This window comes from Mustela putorius, unplaced genomic scaffold (genome assembly GCF_011764305.1).
Source record: "Mustela putorius furo isolate JIRA1106 unplaced genomic scaffold, ASM1176430v1.1 tig00003988_pilon_pilon_pilon, whole genome shotgun sequence".
In the NCBI taxonomy this organism is placed as follows: domain Eukaryota; kingdom Metazoa; phylum Chordata; class Mammalia; order Carnivora; family Mustelidae; genus Mustela; species Mustela putorius.
This window is the reverse complement of record NW_025422127.1, coordinates 18,007,966-18,035,821: the sequence shown is the minus strand read 5'-3', so window position 1 is coordinate 18,035,821 and position 27,856 is coordinate 18,007,966. Positions and strand designations below refer to the sequence as shown.

The following is a 27,856-nucleotide window of genomic DNA, read 5'->3' as shown; positions in this document are numbered from 1 at the left end:
TTACCAGCGGTAGTTATGATTTCCATAAGTACACTGGATGTCTTCCCAGGATACCTGGAAGTACATAAAGAGATGAAGTGAATCATCCAGCTAGCATATGTTAAGCACCCAGAGAGTAAGGGGTGCTACATTGTATCCCTCCTCACTCATCCAGACAAACCCACCCTTAGGTACCTCTCAAGGCCTGGATCATTCAGTGATAGGACGCCATGTTTACGAAGGCACTTTTAGTACCCTGTTCCCTCTATTTAAACTTGATTGTGCTTGGTTCTAACTTACATATATCTAACTCTTCTTACTTTTCTTAAGTCTCCCACAAAGCATGAAGACACCAAAAACCTAGACATTGAGCTAAGTTAACTCTCAGAAGGCTATATACCGAATGGGTACTTCATGCAGAAAAGGATTTTAAGCAGAAACAGACCTATAAATAGAACAAACCGATGGTTGCCAAGGGAGAGGCAGGGATGGGCAAGAGAGGTAAAGGGGAGCGGAAGATACAGGCTTCCAGTTATGGAATGAGTAAGTCACAGGAATAAAAGGCACAGTATAGGGCACCTGTGTTTCTCAGTCAGTTTAGCATTTGACTCTTGATTTCAGCTCATGTCATATTCTCAGGGTCATGAGGTCAAGCCCCACATAAGCGCTCTGTGCAGAGCCTGCTTGGGATTCTCTCCCTCTGCCCCACCCACTTGCTCTCTCTCTCTTCTTATCTCTCTCTCTTTTCTTAAAAAGAAAAAGGTACAGCATAAGAAATATTGTCAGTGATACTGTGATAGCATTGTACAGTGACAGATGGTAGCTACACTTGCAGTAAGCACAGCATAATGTATGAACTTGTTGAATCACCATCTTGTACATCTGGAAAAGGTAACATTGTGCAACTGTACTTGAACTTTAAAAAGCTTTTTATAAAGAAAAGGACTTTTTAAAGGCCCTACACAAAGAGAGAACTAGTCCACAGTGTGTGTTGACCTTGAGGACCCATCTAGTTCGGTCAAAATTTATTACAGGTGGCTAATCCAGGACAAGAGGAAATTTTGGACAATGTTCTCACCCAAGAAACATTGGAATCGTTGAAGCAGAACCATTTTCCATCCACAGAATTCTGGATATAGGCACAGTAATGACCAAAGTCAGCTGCCCCCATGTGGGCAATCACAGCAAAGAGCTCATACTGTCTTCCAAGCTGGCAGGACATAAGGTACAAAAATTATTCACCCATCATGCCTCCTTTTCTAACTGTAGTCTAGAATAAAGAAACATTATTTCATCACATTGCAGGCACTAGTACTTCAAGGGGGCTAGAAAATAGTCTTTGAACTAAAAAATCTCATGATTAATAAAGCCACAATTATAATGCCATGCACCAAAAAAGGAGAAGAAATAATCATCTGAGAAAAAGCTCCCCAGAGAAGACATGCCTTGAATTGATCTTGAAGGATAAACAAGACTAGCAGACAAATTCTAAGTAGGGGGTATACTTAAATAGGCCCCCACATTCCAAAGACTTGGCAGCACAGCACAACAGAGCATGTTGAGGAAATGGGAGGCATGGAGGATGCTGGGAAGTCACAAGATATGTGGTTATAAAGATCAAGTCAAGAATTAGAACTTTAGGGGCGCCTGGGTGGCTCAGTGGGTTAAGCCGCTGCCTTCGGCTCAGGTCATGATCTCAGGGTCCTGGGATTGAGTCCCGTGTCGGGCTCTCTGCTCAGCAGGGAGCCTGCTTCCTTCTCTCTCTCTCTCTGCCTGCCTCTCAGTGTACTTGTGATTTCTCTCTGTCAAATAAATAAATAAAATCTTTAAAAAAAAAAAAAAAAAAGAATTAGAACTTTAGAGGCACCTAGGTGGCTCAGTTGGTTAAGTGTCTGTCTTTGGTTCAGGTCATGATCCAGGGGTCCTGGGATCGAGCCCTGTGTCAGGCTCCCTGCTCAGTGGGAAGCCTGCTTCTCTCTCTGCCCCTCCCCCTGCTCGTGCTTTCTCTCTCTTGCTCATGTAAATAAATAAAATCTTTTTTTAAAAAAGAATTAAAATTTTATTTTTTTTAAGTTTTTATTTAAATTCTGGTTAGTCACACAGAAAGGATATGGTAAAGGAACAGTAAATAAAGCCTAAGCCAAGCAGGAGAAGAGAAATAATATAGAGCAGAAATCAGAGAAATAGAAACTAGAAGAGCAGAACAGATCAATGAAACTAGAAGCTGATTCTATGAAAGAATTAAGAAAATTGATAAATGTCAGGCCAGACTTAATCTAAAGAAAAGAGAAAGGACCCAAATTAATAAAATCATGAATGAAAGGTGAGAAATAATGACCAATACCAAGGAAATAGAGAGAATTATTAGACTTACTATCAGCAGTTTTATGCCAACAAACTAGGCAATCTGGAAGGAATGGATGCATTCCTGGAAACTTATAAACTACCAAGAGTGAAACAGGAAGACATAGACAATCTAAACAGAGCAATAATCAGCAAGGAAATTGAAATAGTAATCAAAAACCTTCCAAAAAGTGAGAGTCCAGAGCCAAATGGATTCCCAGGGGAATTCTACCAAACATTTAAAGAAGAAATCATACCTATTCTAGTGAGGCTGTTCCAAAAAAATAGAAATGGGAAGAAGACTTCCAAACTTGCTCTATGAGGCCTGTATTACCCTGATCCCAAAACCAGACAAAGACCCCATCAAAAAAGAGAATTATAGACCAATATCCCCGATGAACATGGATGCAAAAATACTGAAGATCAATCCAATAGGATCCAACAGCACATGAAAAGGATTATTCACCATGATCTGGTGGGATTTATTCCTGGCATGCAAGGGTGGTTCAACATTCACAAATCAATCAATGGAATAGATCATATTAACAAAATAAGAGACAAGAACCATATTATCCTCTCAACTGATGCAGAAAACGCATTTCACAAAATACAATATCCTTTCCCGATGAAACCTCTTAAAAATACAGAGATAGAGGGAACATACCTCAACATCATAAAGCCATCTATTAAAAGGCCACTGCACACATCATTCTCAATGGAGAAAAACCTGAGACCTTTTCCCTTAAGGTCAGAAATACGACAGGGAGGGCCACTGTCACCACTTTTGTTCAACACAGTACTAGAAGTCTTAGCCTCAGCAATCAGATAATAAAAAGAAATAAAAGGCACTCAAATTGGCAAAGAAGTCAAACCCTCTCTATTCACAGGTGACATGATACTTTTTGTGGAAAATCCAAAACACCCCTAAATTACTAGAACTAATACAGCAATTCAGCAATGTGGCAGTATACAAACCTATTGCACGGAAATCAACTGCATTTATATACACTAACAAAGTGAATGAACAAAAGAGGAATTAGGGAATTGATTCCACTTACAATAGCACACAAAATCATGAAATACCTGGGAATAAATCTAACCAAGGAGGTAAAGGATCTAAATTCTAGAAACTACCGAATACTTAGAGAAATTGAGCAAGACACAAAAAGTTGGAAAAACAGTCCATGCTCATGGACTGGAAAAATAAACATTGTGAAAAGGTCTGTGCTACCTAGAATAATCTACACTTTCAGGGTATTTCCTATTAAAATACCATTGACATTTTTCACAGATCAGGAACAAATAATTCTTAAATTTGTATGGAACCAGAAAAGACTCTGAATACCCAGAGGAATGTTGAAAAAGAAAGCCAAAGCTGGTGGCATCACGATGACCGACTTCAAACTGTCTTACAAAGCTGATATACAAGACAGCATGGTATGGGCACAAAAACAAACACATAGACCAATGGCACAGAATAGAGATCCCAGAAATGAACCCTCATCTCTATAGTCAACTAATCTTCAACAAAGCAGGAAAGAATATCCAATGGAAAAAAAGACAGTCTCTTCCATAAATGGTGCCGGGAACATTAGACAGTCACATGCAGAAGAATGAAACTGGACCATTCTCTTAAACCATATGCAAAGATGAACTCAAGGTGGAAGAAAGACCTAATTTGGGACAGGAATCCATTAAAATCCTAGAGAAGAACACCGGCAGCAACCTCTTTGACCTTGGCTGCAGCCAACTTCTTCTGCAACTTCTTGCAGACACATCCCCAGAGGCAAGGAAAACAAAGGCAAAAATGAACTTTGGGGACTTCATCAAGCAAAAAATCTTCTGCACAGTAAAGGAAACAGTCAACAAAACTAAGAGGCAATCCAGGAATGGGAGAAGATATTTGAAAATGACATAAATATTTGCAAATGGCATGAAGGGCTGGTATCCAAGATCTATAAAGAACTTCTCAAACTCAACATCGAAAAAAAAACAAATAATCCAGTCAAAAATAGACAGAAGACATGAACATACGCTTCTCCAAAGAAGGCATACAAATGGCTAACAGAAACATGAAAAAGTATTCAACGTTACTAGCCATCAGGGAAATACAAATCTAAACTACACTGAGATATCACTTTACACCAGATAGAATGGGAAAAATCAACAAGACAGGAAAAAAGTGTGGGCAAGGATGTGGAGAAAAGGGGACCCTTTTACACTGTTGATGAGAATGCATGCTTAGTACAGCCACTCTGAAAAACAGTATAAAGATTCCTCAAGATGTTAAAAATAGAGCTACCGGGGCACCTGGGTGGCTCAGTGGGTTGAGCCGCTGCCTTCGGCTCAGGTCATGATCTCAGGATCCTGGGATCGAGTCCCGCATCGGGATCTCTGCTCAGCAGGGAGCCTGCTTCCTCCTCTCTCTCTCTCTGCCTGCCTCTCTGCCTACTTGTGATCTCACTCTGTCAAATAAATAAATAAAATCTTTAAAAAAAAAAAAAAAGAGCTACCCTATGACCCAGCAATTGAACTACTAGGTATTTACTCCAAAGATACAGACATAGTGAAAAGAAGGGGCACATGCATCCCAATGTTCATAGCAGCAATGTCCACAATAGCCAAACTGTGAAAGGAGCTGAGATGCCCTTCAACAGATGAATGGATAAAGATGATGTATTTCATATATACAATGGAATATTACTCAGCCATCAGAAAGGATGAATACCCCCTATTTGCACTGAATGGATGGAGCTGGAGGGGATTATGTTAAGTGAAATAAGTCAAGCAGAGAAAGAAAATTATCTTATGGTTCCATTCATAAGTGGAACATAAGGAATAGCATGGAGGGCCACAGGGGAAGAAAGGGGAAACTGAATGGGAAGAAATCAGGGAAAGAGACAAACCATGAGAGACTCTGGACACCAGAAACCAGCTGAGATTACAGAAGGGAAGGGCTTGGGGATTGAGCAACCCAGTGATGGGTACTAAGGAGAGCACATATTGCATGGGTCTTATATGTAAACAATGAATCTTGGAACACTACATCAAAAACTACGTACAGTATGATGGCTAACATAACATAATAAAAATAATAATAAAAAATTTAAAAATTTTTAAAAAGGGAAAAAACCACTGGGAGTTTTGACACTGGGAAAAAAAATCATTTTTTTTCAAAAATAATTGGTTATGAAGTGCCTGGGTGGCTCAGTTGGTTGAATGCCTGACTACTGATTTTGGCTCAGGTTATGATCTCAGGGTCTTGAAAGAGCCCCATGTCTTCTCTGTGCTCATCAGGGAGTCTGCTTGAGATTCTCTCTCCCTCTTCCCTTCCCTCTGCTCATGCTGTCTCTCTCACTCTCTCTTCCTCCCTCAAATAAATAAATAAATAAAAATTGAAAAAGCAAACAAATCTAAATATTGGCTGGGCATCAATGATATTATGAAATTATGAGATGCACTGTTGGTGGGAGTGAAAACTGTTACAGCCACTGTGGAAAACAGTATGGAGATTCCCCCCAAAAGTTAAAATGGAGCTACTCTACAATCTGATAATCACATTACTGGGTATAGACCCAAAAAATACAAAACACTAATTCAAAGGGGTATATGCCCCCTGATGATTATAGCAACATTATTTACAATAGCCAAGATATAGAAACAGCCCAAGTATCCATCAATTGATGAATGGATAAAGATGTGATATACGCACACAATGTAATATTACTCAGCCATTAAAAGAATGAAATTTTGCCATTTGCAACAATATGGATAGAGCAAGAGAGTATAATGCTAAGTGAAATAAGTCAGTCAGAGAATGCCAAATACCACATGATTTTACTCATATGGGACAAACTGAGGCTTTTAGAGAGGAGGGTGGGTGAGCCTGGTGGTGCATATTAAGGAGGGCACATATTGCATGAAGCACTGGGTGTGGTACATAAACAATGAATTCTCAAACATTGAAAAAATAAAAATAAAATAATAAAAATGATTTGTGGAATTTAAGAAACAAAACAAACGAACAAAGAAAAAAAAAAGGAGAGAGACAAACCAAGAAATGAACTCTTAACCATGGAGAACAAACATATGGTTTGGGTGGGTTGGTAGGTGGGTAGGTGGGAAATGGTTGAAAGAAGTGATGAGGATTAAGAATACTCTTATCAAAAAAAAATTTTTTAAGAGTACACTTGGGGCTCCTGGGTGGCTCAGTTGGTTAAATGACTGCCTTCAGCTTGGGTTATGATCCCAAGGTTCTGGGATCTAGCCCCACATGGGGCTCCCTGTTCAGTGAGGAGTCTGCTTCTCCCTCTCCCGCTCCCCTGCTTGTGCTCTCTCTCTGTCAAATAAATAAAACCTTTAAAAAAAGAGTACACTTATCACCATGAGCACTGAGTAAAGTATAGAATTGTTAAATCACTATATCATACACCTGGATTTTATATATATACATATATATATTATGCAATTATATGTATAATATATAATATTTTATATATATAATATATATATTATGCAATTATATGTATAATATATAATATAATACTGTATGGTAACTAAACTGGAATTAAAATTTAAAATTTAAATGATAAAAAAGAAATTATGAGATAGAATTGGTCACATCTAGAGAAAGAGAGCTTAGTCTTTAGGAAGACATAATGAAATACTTCAAATGAAAGAGCAGAGTCTGGGACTTGCTTCAGAATAATCCAGTAGGGGGTTGGAGAAAGAAGAGGGTGAGGATGTTGGTAAAGCTAGATTGGTCATGGGTTTTGATAACGTTTAAACTGCTTGATGGACATGGGAATTCGCTGTATAAGTCTTTGCTATTTTGGTATATATTCAAGATTTTCAATCACAATGTCTTCTTAAGTGGAAAAAAATTTTTATTTAAATTCAATTAGCTGGGGCACCTGGGTGGCTCACTCATTAAGCATTTGCCTTCAGCTCAGGTCATAGTTCCAGGTCCTGGCATTGAGCTCCCCATCGGGCTGCCTGCTCAGCAGGAAGACTGCTTCTCCCTCTCACACTCTGCCTGCTTATGTTCCCTCTCTTTCTGTGTCTCTGTCAGATAAATGGATAAAATCTTTTTTAATTAATTAATTAATTCAATTACCCAGGGTATAGTATATCATTAGTTTTTGATAGAACATTTGATGATTCATTAGTTGAAAATTTCAAGATGTTATTTCATCTGTTTTGTTTCTTATTAAATGCCACATACAAGTGAAATCATAAGGCATTGTCTTTCCCTGACTTATTTTGCTTAGCATAATACCCTCTAATTCCTTCCAGATGAACATAAGGGAAAGGAAAGAAAATTAAAATAAGATGAAAATAGGGAGCCAACCTTAAGAGACACTTAATTCCAGGAAACAAATGGAGGGGTGCTGGAAGAGAGGTGGGATGGAGGAAGGGGTAATTGGGTGGTGGGCATTAAGGAGGGCACTTATAATGCACACTGGGTGTTATATGCAACTTACCAATTACTAAATTCTACCCCTGAGACTAATAATACAGTATATGTAAACTACATTGTATCTAAATAATTTTTTGGAAAGATATTTCATTATGAAATTTGTATACTTCATAGTATACAAATAGAAATAAGGAAAACTCAAAGAATAGAAAATGAGAATCTTATGAAACACATATGTACTAAATAGGTAAAGAAAGCATGTTATATAGGAGCTATTATATTATTAGGCCTCAGTTTTTATTTTTTATTTTTTCAATTTAAATTTCCCATTGTGTTCAGTTAGCCAATATATAGCACATCATTAGCTTTTGGTATAGTGAATTTTTTTTAATTTAAATTGATAGATAGATCTCTCTCTCTTCCTTATCTATTCATCTGTCAATGGAATCTCGGCTCTTTCTATAGTTTGGCTATTGTGGACATTGTTGCTATAAACATTGGGGTGCAAATGCCCCTTCAGATCATGATGTTTGTGTCCTTTGGCTAAATACCTAACAGTGCAATTGCTGGCCCATAGGGTGGCTCTGTTTTTAACTTTTTGGGGAATCTCCATACTGTTCTCCAGAGTGCCCGCACCAGCTTGCATTCCCACCAACCCTTCCTCCACATCCTCACTAACATCTGTTGTTTCCGACTTGTTCATTTTAACCATTCAGACTGGTGTGAGCTGGTATCTCATTGAGGTTTTGATTTGTATTTCCCTGATGCTGAGTGATGTGGAACATTTTTTTCATGTGTCTGTTGTAGGCCTCATTTTTAAGAAACCATGTTTCTACAGCATGAATAGTAAAGAGCATTAAAAAAACAGTCCATATATATATATACACTATATGTATATATAATTCTACATTGCTACATATATATATAGCAATACATATATATGTAGCAATATAGAATTTACTAAATGTAACATTTTAAACCTAAAAAAAGAGATTTATGTTATATTTTTTCTCAGAATTTCCCAGTAAGTTATTAGGTCAGGAAAACTGAATTCAACTTTACTCTGATTAAATTTGGCCCGGGGCGCCTGGGTGGCTCAGTGGTTTGGGCTGCTGCCTTCGGCTCGGGTCATGATCTCAGGGTCCTGGGATTGAGCCCCGCATTGGGCTCTCTGCTCCGCAGGAAGCCTGCTTTTCTCTCTCTCTCTCTCTCTCTCTCTCTGCCTGCCTCTCTGCCTACTTGTGATCTCTGTCTGTCAAATAAATAAATAAAATCTTTAAAAAAAAAAAAAAATTTGGCCCAGTGAACTGGCTCTTTTGTTACTATCCTCAAAGTGGGTATAAGCTGTTTTAAAAAGAAAGGTTGGTATTATGTTTAGAACCCAAGATCTTGCGTTTACTTATGTATATATGTATTATATACTTCATTTAAGGAGAAAGCCCTGAATTATGGATTCCTCCCATTCCTTAGTGCTGTGAGGGTTATGAACAAAGTCCAATACTTAGAAATAATCGGAGTGGGGAGATGAACCATGAAAGACTGCAGATTCTGAGAAACAAACTAAAGGTTTTTGAGGGGGGTTGATCCTGGTGGTGGGTATTAAGGAGGGCACATATTGCATGGAGCACTGGATGTGATGCATAAACAACGAATCTTGGAACACTGAAAAAATAAAATGCAATTAAAAAAAAAAAGAAATAATGTTTTGAGTCTTTTTTATTTAAATTCAATTAATTAACATATATTTTTAGTTTCAGAGGTAGAGTGTGATTCATCAGTTGTATATAACACTTAGTGCTCATTACATCACATGCCCTCTTTAATGCCCATCACCCTGTCACCTCATCCCCTCACCACCTCCCAACCTCCACCAACCCTCAGTTTATTTCCTGTGGTTAAGAGTCTTTTTTATGGTTTGTTTCCCTCTGATTATGTCTTGTTTTGTTTTTCCCTCCCTTCCCCTATGTTCACCTGTTTTGTTCCTTAACTCCACATGTGAGTGAAATTATATAATTGTCTTTCTCTGACTTATTTCACTTAGTATAATACCCCCAAGTTCCATCCATATTGTTGCAAATGGTAAGATATCATATTTTTTTATGGCCGAGTAATATAGCATTGTATATATGTACCACATCTTTCTTTATCCATTCATCTGGCACCAGCACCCCAATGTTTATAGCAGAAATGTCCAAAATAGCCAAACTAAAGAAAGAGCTCAGATGTCCATTGACAGAAGTATTTTGAATCTTATAAGAAAAGCAACCACATACAGCAAATGTTGGTGATAAGTAGTATGGTAATAACAAGCCATCATTTTTTCATTTAAGAACACATAGGTTTCCATCATTAAAATACTGTTTTAAAAAAATAAATGTTTCTTGAACATATGAATGTGTTTCTATGAATCACACCAAGCAGCTGCTGGTGAGTTTTCCTCCCTTTGTGTGCCCCAAGCATGTCCAACATAGGCTGTGATTTATGAGATGCTATAATGGCAAAGATGAGATGACCAAAAGTGCTATGTCTGTTGAGTGCGTGACTTTAAGCATCTTAGGGGAAGAGAGGCAAAATCAAGCAGACAAGGGGTCTGAAGAGATGGAGGATGGAAGGGCATGAAGGAGCTTCTCACCTGTTCCTCAGCATTACAGAGGCCTTCTTCAATCACAAGGACCTGACTTAAATCCAAGGTCTGGGGGAAATAGAGTGAGTGGCAAATCTTTTCTGTCTGAGAATTCCTGATGGAGAACCGCAAGAGGTGGATTGTCAAGGTCTGGGGCAAATGGGTCAGCTTCAAGACCTGAAAAAGCAAAATTACTATGGAGATGAAGTCCTAAGGCACTTGAAATGGGTAGATTTAGAGAAATACCCGGGCCGATGGTGTGTTCTTCTTCTCCAAAATGTATCAGAATGATATAATACAGAATTAAGGGCTCCCATCTGCTGAATCTGTTGAGCTCTTCACAGAAATCATGAGCAGCCATAGGGTTCTGCACAAGAACCAGGAACCACAGGAACTAGAGTCTGCTCTAGAGAGCTAGTCTAACTCTGCATGGAAAACTGCCTGCTGCTCTTGGACTTTCTCTTTTTTTTTTAAGATTTTATTTATTTATTTTGTCAGTGAGAGAGAGTGCGCACAAGCAGGGAGAGCAGCAGGCAAAGGAGAAGACTCCCCAACGAGCAGGAAGCCCAAAGCAGGACTCAATCCCAGGACCCTGGGATCATGACCAGAGCTGAAGGCAGATGCTTAACCAGCTGAGCCACCCAGGCATCCCTTCTCTTATCTTTTAAAAGGCTCTGCCCCTCTCAGTGATGGGCCTCTGAAAATCAGGATCCCCAGATCCCAGATACTAGCCAGAATATAAATTCCCACCCTCAACCAACACATGGTACCCTCTATGAAGGCTCTATCAGGAAATCCACTAAAGGCAACCCCAAACTATGGCAGCATCTGGTTTCAGAGAGTGAGTACCTGTTTCCCACAAGTCTTTTTCCCACATTTCTCACAGAAACATTTGCTTTTGCCTGATAATTCCCTGGGTTGGAAGAAACATCGAAGGGCATCCTCCTGTTTCAGAAGATCAAAAAAAAAAAAAAAATCAGAGTTAGTATTTACCACACTACAAATGAGGATAAAAGTTTTTCTTCTGGCTCTCCCCATATCCTCCCCCCTGGCCCAGTGTGGTGCATGTGGCAGGATCTCCAAAAAGACCTAGTGACTGGATTGATAAATAGGAGGGATCACTTGTTAAGGTAGCAGTGTAAGGAGAGAAAGTAAAAGGAAACAAAATTTTTTTCACCAAATCAAAGGAGAAACAGAACTGTGCAAAGGAAATAGAAATTACTTTTTAAAAGGCAATGGTGGATTAAAGAAGTAAGGGCACACTGGCAGCACCAGGTTTATGGGAACAGAAAAATCACCAAAAGAAATCATTTACCAGTGTTTTCAGGGGTTTTGAGTCCATATCAAAAAGAGGAAGGGGGAGGGTCAACATGCTACTGTTTCTGCTCCTTTCCACAGTACATTCAAGGCAAACCAAGGACTCCTTCACCCGGATTGTATACAGGGCCTGCAGCCTCTCTACCTGTAAGAGAGAGAAGGTGAGAGGAAAGAAGGGTACAAAGTCATAAACAAAACAAGTCAAGTCAATTTCCAGAAATTGTAGCCATCAAACAGAAGCTCCAAAAATGGTAGTCACTGATGCTCTTTGCTCTTCAAAAAGGTGCAAAATAATAATAATAATAATATTATGGAATTGTGATAAGCATCATATGTGGATTTCTCTTTTAATCCTCTCTATACATTATATTGATTGCTGGATGAGCTAAATGAGCAGCATCTTAAACTTCTGAGTTCTCTGGTTCTAGGATCTCACCAGGTCCACATCTGTGATTTGGTCCTTAATTAGGTTCCAGACCGTGAGGTAGAGTTGAGCAGCATCATGCTGGACAAACACTGGACAAAGAGAAAAATAACAGCCCGATCAGTGAGGTCACCAAGGGACAATTCTCATGCATGTCCTTGTGCCCTTGCTACCTACATGTACATGAACATTCACCATTTTGTCCTCTCCCAGCCCTCAATATCACCACCAACCCCCACTTTAGTTAGGCACTAAAAATGAAAAATAAGCTTGTTTATTTTTTTAGGAGCTCAGTAAATATTATTTATTTATTTATTTATTTTAATTTTTTATTTTAAATTTCTTTTCAGTGTACCAGAATTCATTGTTTATGTACCACACCCAGTGCTCCATGCAATACGTGCCCTCCATAATAACCACCACTAGGCTCACCAAACCTCCTCCCCGCCGCCCCTCCAAAACCCTCAGATTGTTTTTCAAAGTCCATAGTCTCTCATTGTTCGTCTTCCCCTCCAATTTCCCTCAACTCCCTTCTCTCCTCTCCATCTCCCCATGTCCTCCATGTTATTTCTTATGCTCCACAAATAAGTGAAACCATATAATTGACTCTCTCTGCTTGACTTATTTCACTCAGCATAATCTCTTCCAGTCCCGTCCATGTTGATACAAAAGTTGGGTATTCACAACTCCTCTTAAAATTCAAAATCCAGTCTGACTGCATCATAGAAGTTTCCTTTTTTCTGACCAGCCATCCATTCCTACTGGCCTCTACTAGGGGATCCAGCCACATAAAACCAATATTCCATAGTGGATTCTTTCCAATTTCCAAGCCAAGCCAACACCTTATTTGGACTCTAATGACCATTCATTTCTCTGTATTTTTATTTAATTTCTTTTTCATTCCCCATAAATTGAGCAGTTTCCCAATACTCATATCTGACCCAGGTCTTCCCCAAAGGTATCTGGGAGGACAAGAAAGGAAAGAACTGTCTCAGTGTTAGATGATGCTGACTAAGAGGAAACAGGAATTAAACAGTAGATTTTTCATATGTTAGGTAAGAAGCCTAAAAGACAGATATAAATGAATTTCTATTGTTTAACAGAAACCTAGGAATACAAAGAACATGAAAAACACACTGAGGACTATTTTATAAAAGAACATATGTCTGCCAACATGCAAAGACACTGCAAGAAAAGGTAGTTATTGTAAATGTATTAAATATTCATATCAGCTGTCTCAACACCTTTTTATTTCCTTTATTATACTTATCACAGTTTGTACTTAACATTTTTTATTTCAATTTGTTTTGTTTGACTTTTGTTTTGGCCTGTCTCTTCTCAAGATTATAAGCTCCATGGAAGCAAAGACCCTATCAGTCTTGTTCCTTTATCTGCAATACAAGCACAATACCTGGCACATAATAGGTGAACACTATCTATGAGCTGAATGAATTAATTAATCCATATTTTAAGGTAATAACCCCAAAACCTAAAGACAAACAGAGTGGAACTAGGGTTGAACTATGCTGTCTCCAGGGAATTCTTTACAGAAGACTGCCTGCCATGAAGCCAACACTGGACATAAAGATAGATCTCCTTGTCATGTAAAGACATTTTGCCTCTTCTGATCATACCAGAGCCAAGAGTCCTGATTTGTCTAAAAAATACAGGGATATCTGCCCAACCCATAATTTAGTTAACACCTGCTATGTGAAAGGCATTGCACATACTAGAGAAAGTTACTATCCCCAAGAAACTTATATTCTAGTGGAGGACAAGTATCCACAAAGTCATAATTTAAAGAATAAGAAAAATTCCCTAAAGTAATCAAACTGCTATGAAAATTGATATAAAAGTGAAAATACAACTGGAATGATGGAGTTAGGAGCTCTATAAATCTAATCCTCCAGAAAAGCAATGAAAATCCTGGGAAAAAAAATTATAAAAATCATTTTTTCAGAACTCTAAAAATTACCCAAAGGTTTAAAAAATCTTAGGAATATTTATTCAACAAACACAGCAGAACCTACATAAGAACAACAGGATTTCAACCTGGCCTATTTCCATTTCCTTCTTCCCAGCTCTGAGGTAGCTTTGAGAATAAGAAAACCTGCAATCATATAGGCTGTGAAAACCAGAAGCCTTGTAACCGAGAAAGAGACAGAGTGGGATGGGAGTTCCTCAAAAAGTTCCATACTGAAAGCATTTTTATTATTTGACTTGTCTTGCAGCTTTATGGAAAAGCATCCTGTGATGGAGGTTGTCATTATTTGACCTACTCAGAGCTTAAAATCCTATTCCCAGGATATTTGTCAAAAGAAACCAATGATAGTTAATATTGTGATTACCTAAGGTTATAATAACAGATAGGGCAAAATAAAAAAGAGACCAGCTGAAACTTAAAAGATGGATCTGAGTACTGAGATGTCCATAGTGGACTTCTAAATCTCTGACATATTCTTGGTGATCTGGAACGCCATTTGTAGGCCTTTAAAGAAATCCCTGACCAATCATTAGGTGACATTAAACTAACCAAACAGAATCTTTAATGGCCACACACAATAGGAAACATAGCCTTTACAGAATTAGTCCAGGAAAGCCATTAAACAAATAGCAACAACAAAACAACAGCAACAACCTCATTGTCAGAGTTTCTGATTTCCACTGTTGCCACATTATATTATCTAAAATGTTTAGTTTTTAACAAAAAATTACAAGACATACAATGAAGCAGAAAAATGTGGTACACATACACACAAATAGCAATCAGTAGAAACTATCACTGAGAAGATCCAGATGTTAGTCTCACTAGACTTTAAATTTTTTTAATATTTTATTTATTTATTTACAGAGAGAGAGACAGTGAAAGAGGGAACACAGGGGGAGTGGGAAAGGGAGAATCCGGCTCCCCGCTGAGAAGGGAGCCTGATGCAGGACTCTATCCGAGGACCCTGAGATCATGACCTGAGCCCAAAGCAGATGCTTAATGACTAAACCACCCAGGCACTTTAGTCTCACTAGAATTTAGATTAGTTACAATTTGTTCAAAGAACTAAATAAAACAATATTGAAATAACTAAAGTATGAAAGCAATGTCTCACCAAACACAGAATATCAATAAAGAAAAAATTATTTTAAAAATCCAAATAGAAATTCTTGAACTGAAAAATACAGTAAGAGAAATGAAGAGTTTTCAAGAAGTGGTCAATAGCAGATTTGAGCTGGCAGAAAAAAAGAATTATCAAACTTGAAAACAGGTCAATGAAGTCATACAGTCTGAGGAATAAAAAGAAAAACGAATGAGGATAAATGTACAGAGCACCAATGGGCTCAATGATGAATTCTACCAAACATTTATGGAATAAATTATACCAGCTCTCAAAAAAACTCTTCACAAGATAGAAATAGAGGAATTTGCTCTATAAGGTTACCATTCTCCTATTACAACAACCAGACAAAGACATTACAAGAAAGATTATTACAGGTCAATATCTCTCATGAACATAGATACAAAAATCCACAAGAAAATATTAGCAAATAGAATCCAACAAAATATAAAAATTATATAGAACAACCAAGTGAGATTTACCCCAGGTATGCAAGACTAGTCCAACATCTGAAAACTAATTAATGTAATCCATCACATCAATACACTAAAAACAAAATTCAAATGATTTTATTAATAGATGCCAAAAAAGCATCTGACAAAATCCAACATTCATTCATGATAAAAACTCTCAGCCAACTAGAAACTGAGAGGAGCTTCCCAAGTTTGATAGGGACATCTTCAAAAAAAACCTACAGAGGGAGGAGTCAAGATGGCGGAGAAGTAGCAGGCTGAGACTACTTCAGCTAGCCGGAGATCAGCTAGATAGCTTATCTAAAGATTGCAAACACCTGAAAATCCATCGGCAGATTGAAGAGAAGAACAGCAATTCTGGAAACAGAAAAACAACCACTTTCTGAAAGGTAGGACCGGCGGAGAAGTGAATCCAAAGCGACGGGAAGATAGACCCCGGGGGGAGGGGCCGGCTCCTGACAAGCAGCGAGCAACGGCGCACAAAATCAGGACTTTTAAAAGTCTGTTCCGCTGAGGGACATCGCTACAGAGGCTAAACCGGGGCGAAGCCCACGCGGGGTAAGCGTGGCCTCAGGTCCCACAGGGTCACAGAAGGATCGGGGGTGTCTGAGTGTCGCAGAGCTTGCAGGTATTGGAACGGGAAAGCCGGCTACAGAGACAGAGCCGACAGTAAGCTCACAGCTCAGTGTTACCTTGAACCAGTCGCAGGCTCAGTGAGCTCGAGCGCGGCCGGAGGTCAGGCAGACGGGAGTAACTGGGCGCTGTTCTCTGAGGACGCACTGAGGAGTGCGGCCCTGGGCTCTCGGCTCCTCCAGGCTGGAAACCAGGAGGCCGCCATTTGTATTCCCGTCCTCCGGAACTCTACGGAAAGCGCTCAGGGAACAAAAGCTCCTGAAAGCAAACCCAAGCGGATTACTCACCCCGGCCCCTGATAAGGGCGGGGCAATTCCGCCTGGGGCAAAGACACTTGAGGATCACTACAACAGGCCCCTCCCCCAGAAGATCAACAAGAAATCCAGCCGAGACCAAGTTCACCTACCAAGAAGTGCGGTTTCAATACCAAGAAGAGCAGCAGAATTCCAGAGGAGGAGAAAGCAAAGCACGGAACTCATGGCTTTTTCCCTGTGATTTTTTTTAGTCTTGCAGTTAATTTAATTTTTTTCTTTTTCATTTTTTGTTTTTTTTCTCACCTTCTGGTAAATTTTTTTTTAACTTTTACCTTTTTCTTTTTTAACGTTTTTTAACTAGTTTATCCAATATATATATATTTTCTTTTTTATATTTTTCTTATTTGTTTTCTTTTTTTTAATTCTTTTCTTTTCTTTTTTTTCTTTTTTCTTTTTTTTTCTTTCTTCCTTTTTGAACCTCTTTTTATCCCCTTTCTCCCTCCTCACGATTTGGGATCTCTTCTAATTTGGTTAAAGCATATTTTCGTGGGGTTGTTGCCACCCTTTTAGTATTTTACTTGCTCCTTCATATACTCGTATCTGGACAAAATGACAAGACGGAAAAATTCAACAAAAAAAAAAAAAGAACAAGAGGCAGTACCGAAGGCTAGGGACCTAATCAATACAGACATTGGTAATATGTCAGATCTAGAGTTCAGAATGACAAATCTCAAGGTTCTAGCCAGGCTCGAAAAAGGCATGGAAGATATTAGAGAAACACTCTCGGGAGATATAAAAGCCCTTTCTGGAGAAATAAGAGAACTAAAATCTACCCAAGTTGAAATCAAAAAAGCTATTAATGAGGTGCAATCAATAATGGAGGCTCTCACTGCTAGGATAAATGAGGCAGAAGAAAGAATTAGTGATATAGAAGACCAAATGACAGAGAATAAAGAAGCTGAGCAAAAGAGGGGCAAACAGCTATTGGACCACGAGGGGAGAATTCGAGAGATAAGTGACATCATAAGACGAAACAACATTAGAATAATTGGGATTCCAGAAGAAGAAGAAAGAGAGAGGGGAGCAGAAGGTATACTGGAGAGAATTATTGGGGAGAATTTCCCCAATATGGCAAAGGGAACGAGCATCAAAATTCAGGAGGTTCAGAGAACGCCCCTCAAAATCAATAAGAATAGGCCCATACCCCGTCACCTAATAGTAAAATTTACAAGTCTCAGTGACAAAGAGAAAATCCTGAAAGCAGCCCGGGAAAAGAAGTCTGTAACATACAATGGTAAAAATATTAGATTGGCAGCTGACTTATCCACAGAGACCTGACAGGCCAGAAAGAGCTGGCATGATATTTTCAGAGCACTAAACGAGAAAAACATGCAGCCAAGAATACTATATCCAGCTAGGCTATCATTGAAAATAGAAGGAGAGATTAAAAGCTTCCAGGACAAACAAAAACTGAAAGAATTTGCAAACACCAAACCAGCTCTACAGGAAATATTGAAAGGGGTCCTCTAAGCAAAGAAAGAGCCTACAAGTGGTAGATCAGAAAGGAACACAGACCATATACAGTAACAGTCACCTTACAGGCAATACAATGGTACTAAATTCATATCTCTCAATAGTTACCCTGAATGTTAATGGGCTAAATGCCCCTGTCAAAAGACACAGGGTATCAGAATGGATAAAAAACAAAACCCATCTATATGTTGCCTCCAAGAAACTCATTTTAAGACTGAAGACACCTCCATATTTAAAGTGACGGGGTGGAAAAGAATTTACCATGCTAATGGACATCAGAAGAAAGCAGGAGTGGCAATCCTTATATCAGATCAATTAGATTTTAAGCCAAAGACTATAATAAGAGATGAGGAAGGACACTATATCATACTCAAAGGGTCTGTCCAACAAGAAAATTTAATATTTTAAATATCTATGCCCCCAACGTGGGAGCAGCCAACTATATAAACCAATTAATAACAAAATCAAAGAAACACATCAATAATAATACAACAGTAGTAGGGGACTTTAACACTCCCCTCACTGAAATGGACAGATCATCCAAGCAAAAGATCAGCAAGGAAATAAAGGCCTTAAATGACACACTGGACCAGATGGACATCACAGATAGATTCAGAACATTTCATCCCAAAGCAACAGAATACACATTCTTCTCTAGTGCACATGGAACATTCTCCAGAATAGATCACATCCTCAGTCCTAAATCAGGACTCCATTGGTATCAAAAGATTGGGATCATTCCCTGCATATTTTCAGACCACAATGCTCTAAAGCTAGAACTCAACCACAAAAGGAAGTTTGAAAAGAACCCAAATACATGGAGACTAAACAGCATCCTTCTAAAGAATGAATGGGTCAACCAGGAAATTAAAGAAGAATTGAAAAAAATCATGGAAACAAATGACAATGAAAATACAACGGTTCAAAATCTATGGGACACAACAAAGGCAGTCCTGAGAGGAAAATATATAGCGGTACAAGCCTTTCTCAAGAAACAAGAAAGGTCTCAGGTACACAACCTAACCCTACACCTAAAGGAGCTGGAGAAAGAACAAGAAAGAAACCCTAAGCCAAGCAGGAGAAGAGAAATCATAATGATCAGAGCAGAAATCAATGAAATAGAAACCAAAAAGACAAGAGAGCAAATCAACGAAACTAGGAGCTGGTTCTTTGAAAGAATTAATAAAATTGATAAACCCCTGGCCAGACTTATCAAAAAGAAAAGAGAAAGGACCCAAATAAATAAAATCATGAATGAAAGAGGAGAGATCACAACTAACACCAAAGAAATACAAACTATTATAACAACATACTATGAGCAACTCTACGCCAACAAATTTGACAATCTGGAAGAAATGGATGCATTCCTAGAAATATATAAACTACCACAACTGAACCAGGAAGAAGTAGAAAGCCTGAACAGACCCATAACCAGTAAGGAGATTGAAACAGTCATTAAAAATCTCCAAACAAACAAAAGCCCAGGGCCAGATGGCTTCCCGGGGGAATTCTACCAAACATTTAAAGAAGAACTAATTCCTATTCTCCTGAAACTGTTCCAAAAAATAGAAATGGAAGGAAAACTTCCAAACTCATTTTATGAGGCCAGCATCACCTTGATCCCAAAACCAGACAAGGATCCCATCAAAAAAGAGAGCTATAGACCAATATCCTTGATGAACACAGATGCGAAAATACTCAATAAAATACTAGCCAATAGGATTCAACAGTACATTAAAAGGATTATTCACCACGACCAAGTGGGATTTATTCCAGGACTGCAAGGTTGGTTCAACATCCGCAAATCAGTCAATGTGATACAACACATCAATAAAAGAAAGGACAAGAACCATATGATACTCTCAATAGATGCTGAAAAGGCATTTGACAAAGTACAGCATCCCTTCCTGATCAAAACTCTTCAAAGTGTAGGGACAGAGGGCACATACCTCAATATCATCAAAGCCATCTATGAAAAGCCCACCGCAAATATCATTCTCAATGGAGAAAAACTGAAAGCTTTTCCGCTAAGGTCAGGAACACGTCAGGGATGTCCATTGTCACCACTGCTATTCAACATAGTACTAGAGGTCCTAGCCTCAGCAATCAGACAACAAAAGGAAATTAAAGGCATCCAAATCGGCAAAGAAGAAGTCAAATTATCATTCTTCGCAGATGATATGATACTATATGTGGAAAACCCAAAAGACTCCACTCCAAAACTGCTAGAACTTATACAGGAATTCAGTAAAGTGTCAGGATATAAAATCAATGCACAGAAATCAGTTGCATTCCTCTACACCAAGAGCAAGACAGAAGAAAGAGAAATTAAGGAGTCAATCCCATTTACAATTGCACCCAAAACCATAAGATACCTAGGAATAAACCTAACCAAAGAGGCACAGAATCTATACTCAGAAAACTATAAAGTACTCATGAAAGAAATTGAGGAAGACACAGAGAAGTGGAAAAATGTTCCATGCTCCTGGATTAGGAAGAATAAATATTGTGAAAATGTCTATGCTACCTAAAGCAATCTACACATTTAATGCAATTCCTATCAAAGTACCATCCATATTTTTCAAAGAAATGGAACAAATAATTCTAAAATTTATATGGAACCAGAAAAGACCTCGAATAGCCAAAGGGATATTGAAAAAGAAAGCCAACGTTGGTGACATCACAATTCCGGACTTCAAGCTCTATTACAAAGCTGTCATCATCAAGACAGCATGGTACTGGCACAAAAACAGACACATAGATCAATGGAACAGAATAGAGAGCCCAGAAATAGACCCTCAACTCTACAGTCAACTAATCTTCGACAAAGCAGGAAAGAATGTCCAATGGAAAAAAGACAGCCTCTTCAATAAATGGTGCTGGGAAAATTGGACAGCCACATGCAGAAAAATGAAATTGGACCATTTCCTTACACCACACACGAAAATAGACTCAAAATGGATGAAGGACCTCAATGTGCGAAAGGAATCCATCAAAATCCTTGAGGAGAACACAGGCAGCAACCTCTTCGACCTCAGCCACAGCAACATCTTCCTAGGAACAATGCCAAAGGCAAGGGAAGCAAGGGCAAAAATGAACTATTGGGATTTCATCAAGATCAAAAGCTTTTGCACAGCAAAGGAAACAGTTAACAAAACCAAAAGACAACTGACAGAATGGGAGAAGATATTTGCAAACGACATATCAGATAAAGGACTAGTGTCCAGAATCTATAAAGAACTTAGCAAACTCAACACCCAAAGAACAAATAATCCAATCAAGAAATGGGCAGAGGACATGAACAGACATTTCTGCAAAGAAGACATCCAGATGGCCAACAGACACATGAAAAAGTGCTCCATATCACTCGGCATCAGGGAAATACAAATCAAAACCACAATGAGATATCACCTCACACCACTCAGAATGGCTAAAATAAACAAGTCAGGAAATGACAGGTGCTGGCGAGGATGTGGAGAAAGGGGAACCCTCCTCCACTGTTGGTGGGAATGCAAGCTGGTGCAGCCACTCTGGAAAACAGCATGGAGGTTCCTCAAAATGTTGAAAATAGAACTGCCCTATGACCCAGAAATTGCACTATTGGGTATTTACCTTAAAGATACAAACGTAGTGATCCAAAGGGGCACGTGCACCCGAATGTTTATAGCAGCAATGTCCACAATAGCCAAACTATGGAAAGAACCTAGATGTCCATCAACAGATGAATGGATCAAGAAGATGTGGTATATATACACAATGGAATACTATGCAGCCATCAAAAGAAATGAAATCTTGCCATTTGTGACAACATGGATGGAACTAGAGCGTATCATGCTTAGCGAAATAAGTCAAGCAGAGAAAGACAACTATCATATGATCTCCCTGATATGAGGAAGTAGTGATGCAACATGGGGGCTTAAGTGGGTAGGAGAAGAATAAATGAAACAAGATGGGATTGGGAGGGAGACAAACCATAAGTGACTCTTAATCTCACAAAACAAACTGAGGGTTGCTGGGGGGAGGGGGTTTGGGAGAAGGGGGTGGGATTATGGACATTGGGGAGGGTATGTGCTTTGGTGAGTGCTGTGAAGTGTGTAAACCTGGTAATTCACAGACCTGTACCCCTGGGGATAAAAATATATGTTTATAAAAAATAAAAAATTAAAAAAAAAAAAACACAACGAGGCACAGGAATCAAAGAGGGCTTGCAAACCAGCAACCCAGACTGTTGGTGAGTTGAGAAAAGCGTCCTCCATTCTGGGTTCTTAGGCAGGAGCTGTGTCCAGTCCAGCCAGGGAGTGGGAGGAGTACCAGCCTGATGGGGAATCTGGTTAAGGCAGAGAAGGGCGAGGACGTGCATTATCTAGGGTATGGTTAAAGCAAAGCATTCCTGCACCTTGGAGGGAAAGAAGGTATGTATTCCTGTGTCTGCCACACAACCCTGGGGTTCTGGGAGTTCTAACCCCAGGTTTGCAAGAGAAAATCCCAGCCCAGGGCAGAGGTGGACAGAGTGAACTAATGGCCGAGACTTTGGCTTCTCAGCATCCAGAAATGACAGTGTGCCGCTCCCTGAGAGAGTGAGCAGAGAGTTGAGGCAGTGAGGGACAAAGGACCTTGCTGGCTGCCACATCTGGGGGATGGGTAGGGCGAATGACAGAGGAGGAAGTGCCCACCCGTGGGGCAACCTGCCTCAGCCTGCGGGGAGTGGGCCAGAAAGATCTGCAACTCCCCACTCAAAGTGTGGGTGAGGGGCCTATCTGTCATTTTTTTCTTCTTTTTTTCTCTGTAGGTAAGGGATCTGGGGGAATGCATGCAGTGCTCAAGCTTTGCTTGTCCTACAGCCAGCTGGACTAACTTACCTGTAGGCAGAGGGCTGTGTATTTCACGGCAATGGGAAAATCCCCTTATTTCCCCACAGGTGTGCACAGAGCGAGTTTCTCAAGAGTAGGGGCCATGTCTCATTTTCCTAAGTGCCCTCAGCACCCGGGACGTGGGAAAGTGATTTGTTGAAGGAAAGACCGGGAGGAAGGGAAGGGAAGGAAAGGAAAGGAAGCGTGATGAATCCATCCACTTCCTGCACCTCAGAGTAAAGGGGCAAAAAATGTATAAAGCTGTATAGTCTGAGACAAGCATGCGTGAAAGAGCTTAATTCTGAAACATGCATAAAGCAGGTTGTTAGCATGCAGGTGAGTATGAGGGAAGGGGAGCTCAGACCACCAGAGCCTGAGGATAGAAAATGCAGAAGGAGCCTCAGAATGGTCCCAGGGACCCTCTTCCACTGTTGGTGGGAATGCAAGTTGGTGCAGCCTCTTTGGAGAACAGTGTGGAGATTTCTCAAGAAATTAAAAATAGAACTTCCCTATGACCCTGCCATTGCACTCCTGGGTATTTACCCCAAAGATACAGATGTAGTGAAAAGAAGGGCCATCTGTACCCCAGTGTTTATAGCAGCAATGGCCACGGTCACCAAACTATGGAAAGAACCAAGATGCCCTTCAATGGACGAATGGATAAGGAAGATGTGGTGCATATACACTATGGAGTATTATGCCTCCATCAGAAAGGACGAATACCCAACTTTTGTAGCAACATGGACGGGACTGGAAGAGATTATGCTGAGTGAAATAAGTCAAGCAGAGAGAGTCAATTATCATATGGTTTCACTTATTTGTGGTGCATACCAAATATCATGGAGGACAAGGGGTGTTAGAGAGGAGAAGGGAGTTGTGGTAAATTGGAAGGGGAGGTGAATCATGAGAGACTATGGATTCTGAAAAACATTCTGAGGGGTTTGAAGTGGCGGGGGGGTGGGAGGTTGGGGTACCAGGTGGTGGGTATTATAGAGGGCACGGATTTATTTTTCTGAAAATAAATAACTAAATTTAAAAAAAAAAAAAAAAAACCTACAGCCATGGGCACCTGGGTGGCTCAGTGGGTTAAGCCGCTGCCTTCGGCTCAGGTCATGATCTCAGGGTCCTGGGATCAAGCCCAGCATTGGGTTCTCTGCTTAGCAGGGAGCCTGCTTCCTCCTCTCTCTCTCTCTCTCTCTCTCTCTGCCTGCCTCTCTGCCTACTTGTAATCTCTGTCTGTCAAATAAAAATAAATAAAATCTTTAAAAAAAAAAAAAAAACCTACAGCCAACATCACACTTAATGGTGAGAAATTTTTCTGCGAAGATCCGGAAAAAGATAATAGTGTCCCTTATCACCATCCCTTTCAGTGGAATTGGAAGTCCTAGCTAATGCAGTAAGACAATGAGAGGAAATAAAAGGTATACTGATTGGAAAGAAAAATTAAGAATGTCCTTATTTGCAGGTGACATGATCATCTATGTAGAAAATTCAGAAGAATCAACAAAAAACTCCTGGAACTAGGAGTTGGATACAACTGGAACTAACTTGGATACAAGTTAAATATATAAAGGTAAAGATACAGGTAAATATATATCAGCAATGAACTGGGGATTTTTTCCTTTTTTTATTATTGTGTTCAACTAGCCAACATAAAGAACATCATTAGTTTTTTATTAAGGGGAATTTAAATTAAAAACATAATATTGTTTATGTTAGAAACCATGAAAATGAAATGCCTAGATACAAATCTAACCAAATATATACAAGATCTATATGAGAAAAACTATAAACTCTGATGACAGAAATCAAAAGAATTACATAAATGGAGAGATATCCCATGTTCATGGAAAGAAGGATTCAATATTGTCAAGGTGCCAATTCTTACATCTTTTTTTTTTTTAAGATTTTATTTATTTATTTGACAGAGAGAGATCACAAGTAGGCAGAGAGGCAGGCAGAGAGAGAGAGAGAGAGGGAAGCAGGCTCCCTGCTGAGCAGAGAGCCCGATGCAGGACTCGATCTCAGGACCCTGAGATCATGACCTGAGCCGAAGGCAGTGGCTTAATCCACTGAGCCACCCAGGCGACCCCCAATTCTTACATCTTGATCTATAGACTCATTGTAATTTCAGTCAAGATCCCAGCAATTTATTCTGTGGATATTGACAAAGTGATTCTAAAGTCTATTTGGAGAGGCAAAGACCCAGAATATCCACAAGCAAACAAATAAATCTATACACAGAACTTAAATCCCTTAAGAAAACAAATTCAAAATGTGTAATAAACTTAAATGTAAAATGCAAAACTATAGAGGTCCTAAATATAATACAGGAGAAAATCTAGAAGAACTTGTGTTTGGTGATTACTTTTTAATGCAACTCCAATGTACAAGCAACAAAAGGGAGAAGTGGTATACTGATCTCATTAAAAATAAACATTTCTGCTCTGTAAAAGATACTATCAAGAGCATGAGACAACAAGCCACAGACTGAGAGAAAATATGTCCAAAAGGCGTATCTTACAAAGGACTGTTACCCAAAATACACAATTCTTCAAACTCAACAATAAGACCAAAAAAAAAAAAAAACCTGAATAAAAAATGGATAAGAAACATGAATAGACATCTCATGAAAGACGATATACAAATGGCAAATAAGCACATGAAGTATTGCATGGCATATGTGAAAGAGAATTAAAGAGGGCAGGTGATACAATGAGCACTGGGTGTTACAGTGAATTAATGAATCATTGAATATTATATCAAACCAAATGATGTACTATACTTGGCTAATTTAATTTAAATGAAAAAATAATTAAAAAGAGAAATTGCAAATTAAAATAGTGAGATACATCTACAAACCTATCAGAATGGCCAAAATTTAAAACACCAACATAGTACTAGAAGTTCTAGCCTCATTTTTCAGACAACAGAAAGAAATAAAAAACATTCAAATTGGCAAAGAAGAACTAAAACATATTCATCAGGGATATTGGTGTGAGATTCTCCTTTTCAATGGGTTCTTTGCCTGGGTGGGGATTGGGTAACGCTGGCTTCATAGAAAGAGTCTGGAAGTTTTCCTTCATGAAAAAAATGTACAACACCATTAGTCATCAGGGAAATTCAAATCAAAACCACATTGAGATACCACCTTATACCAGTTAGAATAGCTGAAATTAACAAGACAAGAAACAACAAGAGCTGGAGAGGATGTGGAGAAAGGGAAACCCCCTTACACTATTGGTGGGAATGCAAGTTGGTGCAACCACTTTGGAAAACAGTGTGGAGATTCCTTAAGAAATTAAATATAGAGCTACCATATGACCCTACAATTACACTACTGGGTATTTACCCCAAAGACAAAGATGTAGTCAAAAGAAGAGCCATCTGTACCCCAGTGATCACAGCAGCAATGGCCAGTCACCAAACTGTGGAAAAAACCAAGATGCCCTTCAACAGATGAGTGGATAAAGAAGATATGGTCCATATATACAAAGGAATATTACACCTCCATCAGAAAGGATAAATACCCAACTTTTGTATCAACATGGACGGGACTGGAAGAGATTATGCTGAGTGAAATAAGTCAAGCAGAGAAAGTCAATTATCATATGGTTTCACTTACTTGTGAGCACAGAAAATAACATGGAGGAGAAGGAAAGGAAAAGTGAACTGGGAGAAATGGAAGGGGGAGACGAACCATGAGAGTACTGTGGACGCTGAGAAATAAACTGAGGGTTTGGGAAGGGAGGGGGTGGGGGGATGGGTGATCCGGGTGGTGGGTATTAAAGAAGGGCACATATTGCATGGAGCACTGGGTGTGGGGTGTAAACAATGAATCTTGGAACACAGAAAAAATAAAATGAAATTTTTTAAAAATTGGAAGGGGAGGTGAACCATGAGAGACTATGGACTCTGAAAAACAATCTGAGGAGTTTGAAGCGGCGGGGGGTGGGAGGCTGGGGGAACCAGGTGGTGGGTATTAGAGAGGGCACGGATTGAATGGAGCCCTGGGTGTGGTACAAAAACAAGGAATACTGTTATGCTGAAAATAAAAATTTAAAATAAGTAAAAAAAAAATTTTTTTTAAGTGACAAAATCATAAAACACCTAAGAACAACAACAACAAAAAAGAAATAAAATGGAGGAGTATAGAGGGAGGGAGGGGAAAATATAACAAGATTAAGTCAGAAAGGGAGATAAACCATAAAAGAGTCTTAACTAGAGGAAACACCTGAGGGTTGTTGGAAGAGAAGGGGTGGAAATGTCCAATATAATAAGCATTGGATGTTATACACAACTGATGAGTCTGCTTTTGAAACTAATAATACACTATATGTTAATTAATTGAATGTAAATAAAATTTAAAAAAATAAAGAAATAGTGTCTGAGACTTCCCAAATCTAGGGAGAGATTTAGACATCAAAGTTCATGAAGCTCTTAGGTCCCCAGACACATTAAACTCAAACAGATATTCTCCAAGACACATCAATAGCAAAACTTTTAAAAATCAGTGACAAGCAACTAATGAATCATTGAATATACATCAAAAATTAATGATGTACTTACTATATGTTGGCTAATTGAACTTAATAAAAAAAATCAATGACAAGGATTAAAATCATTATGAGAAAGGGACCTTATCACTTATAAGGGAAGCTCCCATAAGGCTATCATTGGAATTTTTAGCACAAACCTTACATGTCAAGAGACAATGGAATGACATATTCAAAGTGATAAAAGGAAAACACTGCCAGTCAAGAAAACTTAACTTTAGAAATGAGAGAGAGATAAAGACCTTCCCAAACAAATGCTGAGGGAGTTCATCACTACACTTGCTTTACAAGAAATTGCTAAAGGGAGCTCAGTTTAACCCAAAGAAAGGACCCTAACTGTAAAAA

General features: G+C 39.0%; 1 protein-coding gene across 8 annotated transcripts in view; it reads right to left on the bottom strand.

The window, feature by feature from the left end:
- USP18 (ubiquitin specific peptidase 18) overlaps positions 1–27,856 on the bottom strand; it is a 60,168-nt gene that overhangs the window by 9,807 nt on the left and 22,505 nt on the right. For 4 of the 8 annotated variants that reach the window (XM_013046440.2, XM_004773781.3, XM_004773782.3 and 1 more), the window contains 6 exons: positions 12,118–12,197; positions 11,680–11,826; positions 11,214–11,309; positions 10,374–10,541; positions 1,058–1,189; positions 5–54 (listed from right to left, as the gene is read on the bottom strand). In XM_013046440.2, coding sequence (XP_012901894.1) covers positions 5–54; positions 1,058–1,189; positions 10,374–10,541; positions 11,214–11,309; positions 11,680–11,826; positions 12,118–12,197 — 673 coding nt within the window. The remainder of the gene's footprint in view (positions 1–4; positions 55–1,057; positions 1,190–10,373; positions 10,542–11,213; positions 11,310–11,679; positions 11,827–12,117; positions 12,198–27,856) is intronic. The other 4 variants (XM_004773783.3, XM_013046439.2, XM_004773784.3 and 1 more) reach the window with 3 other exon arrangements.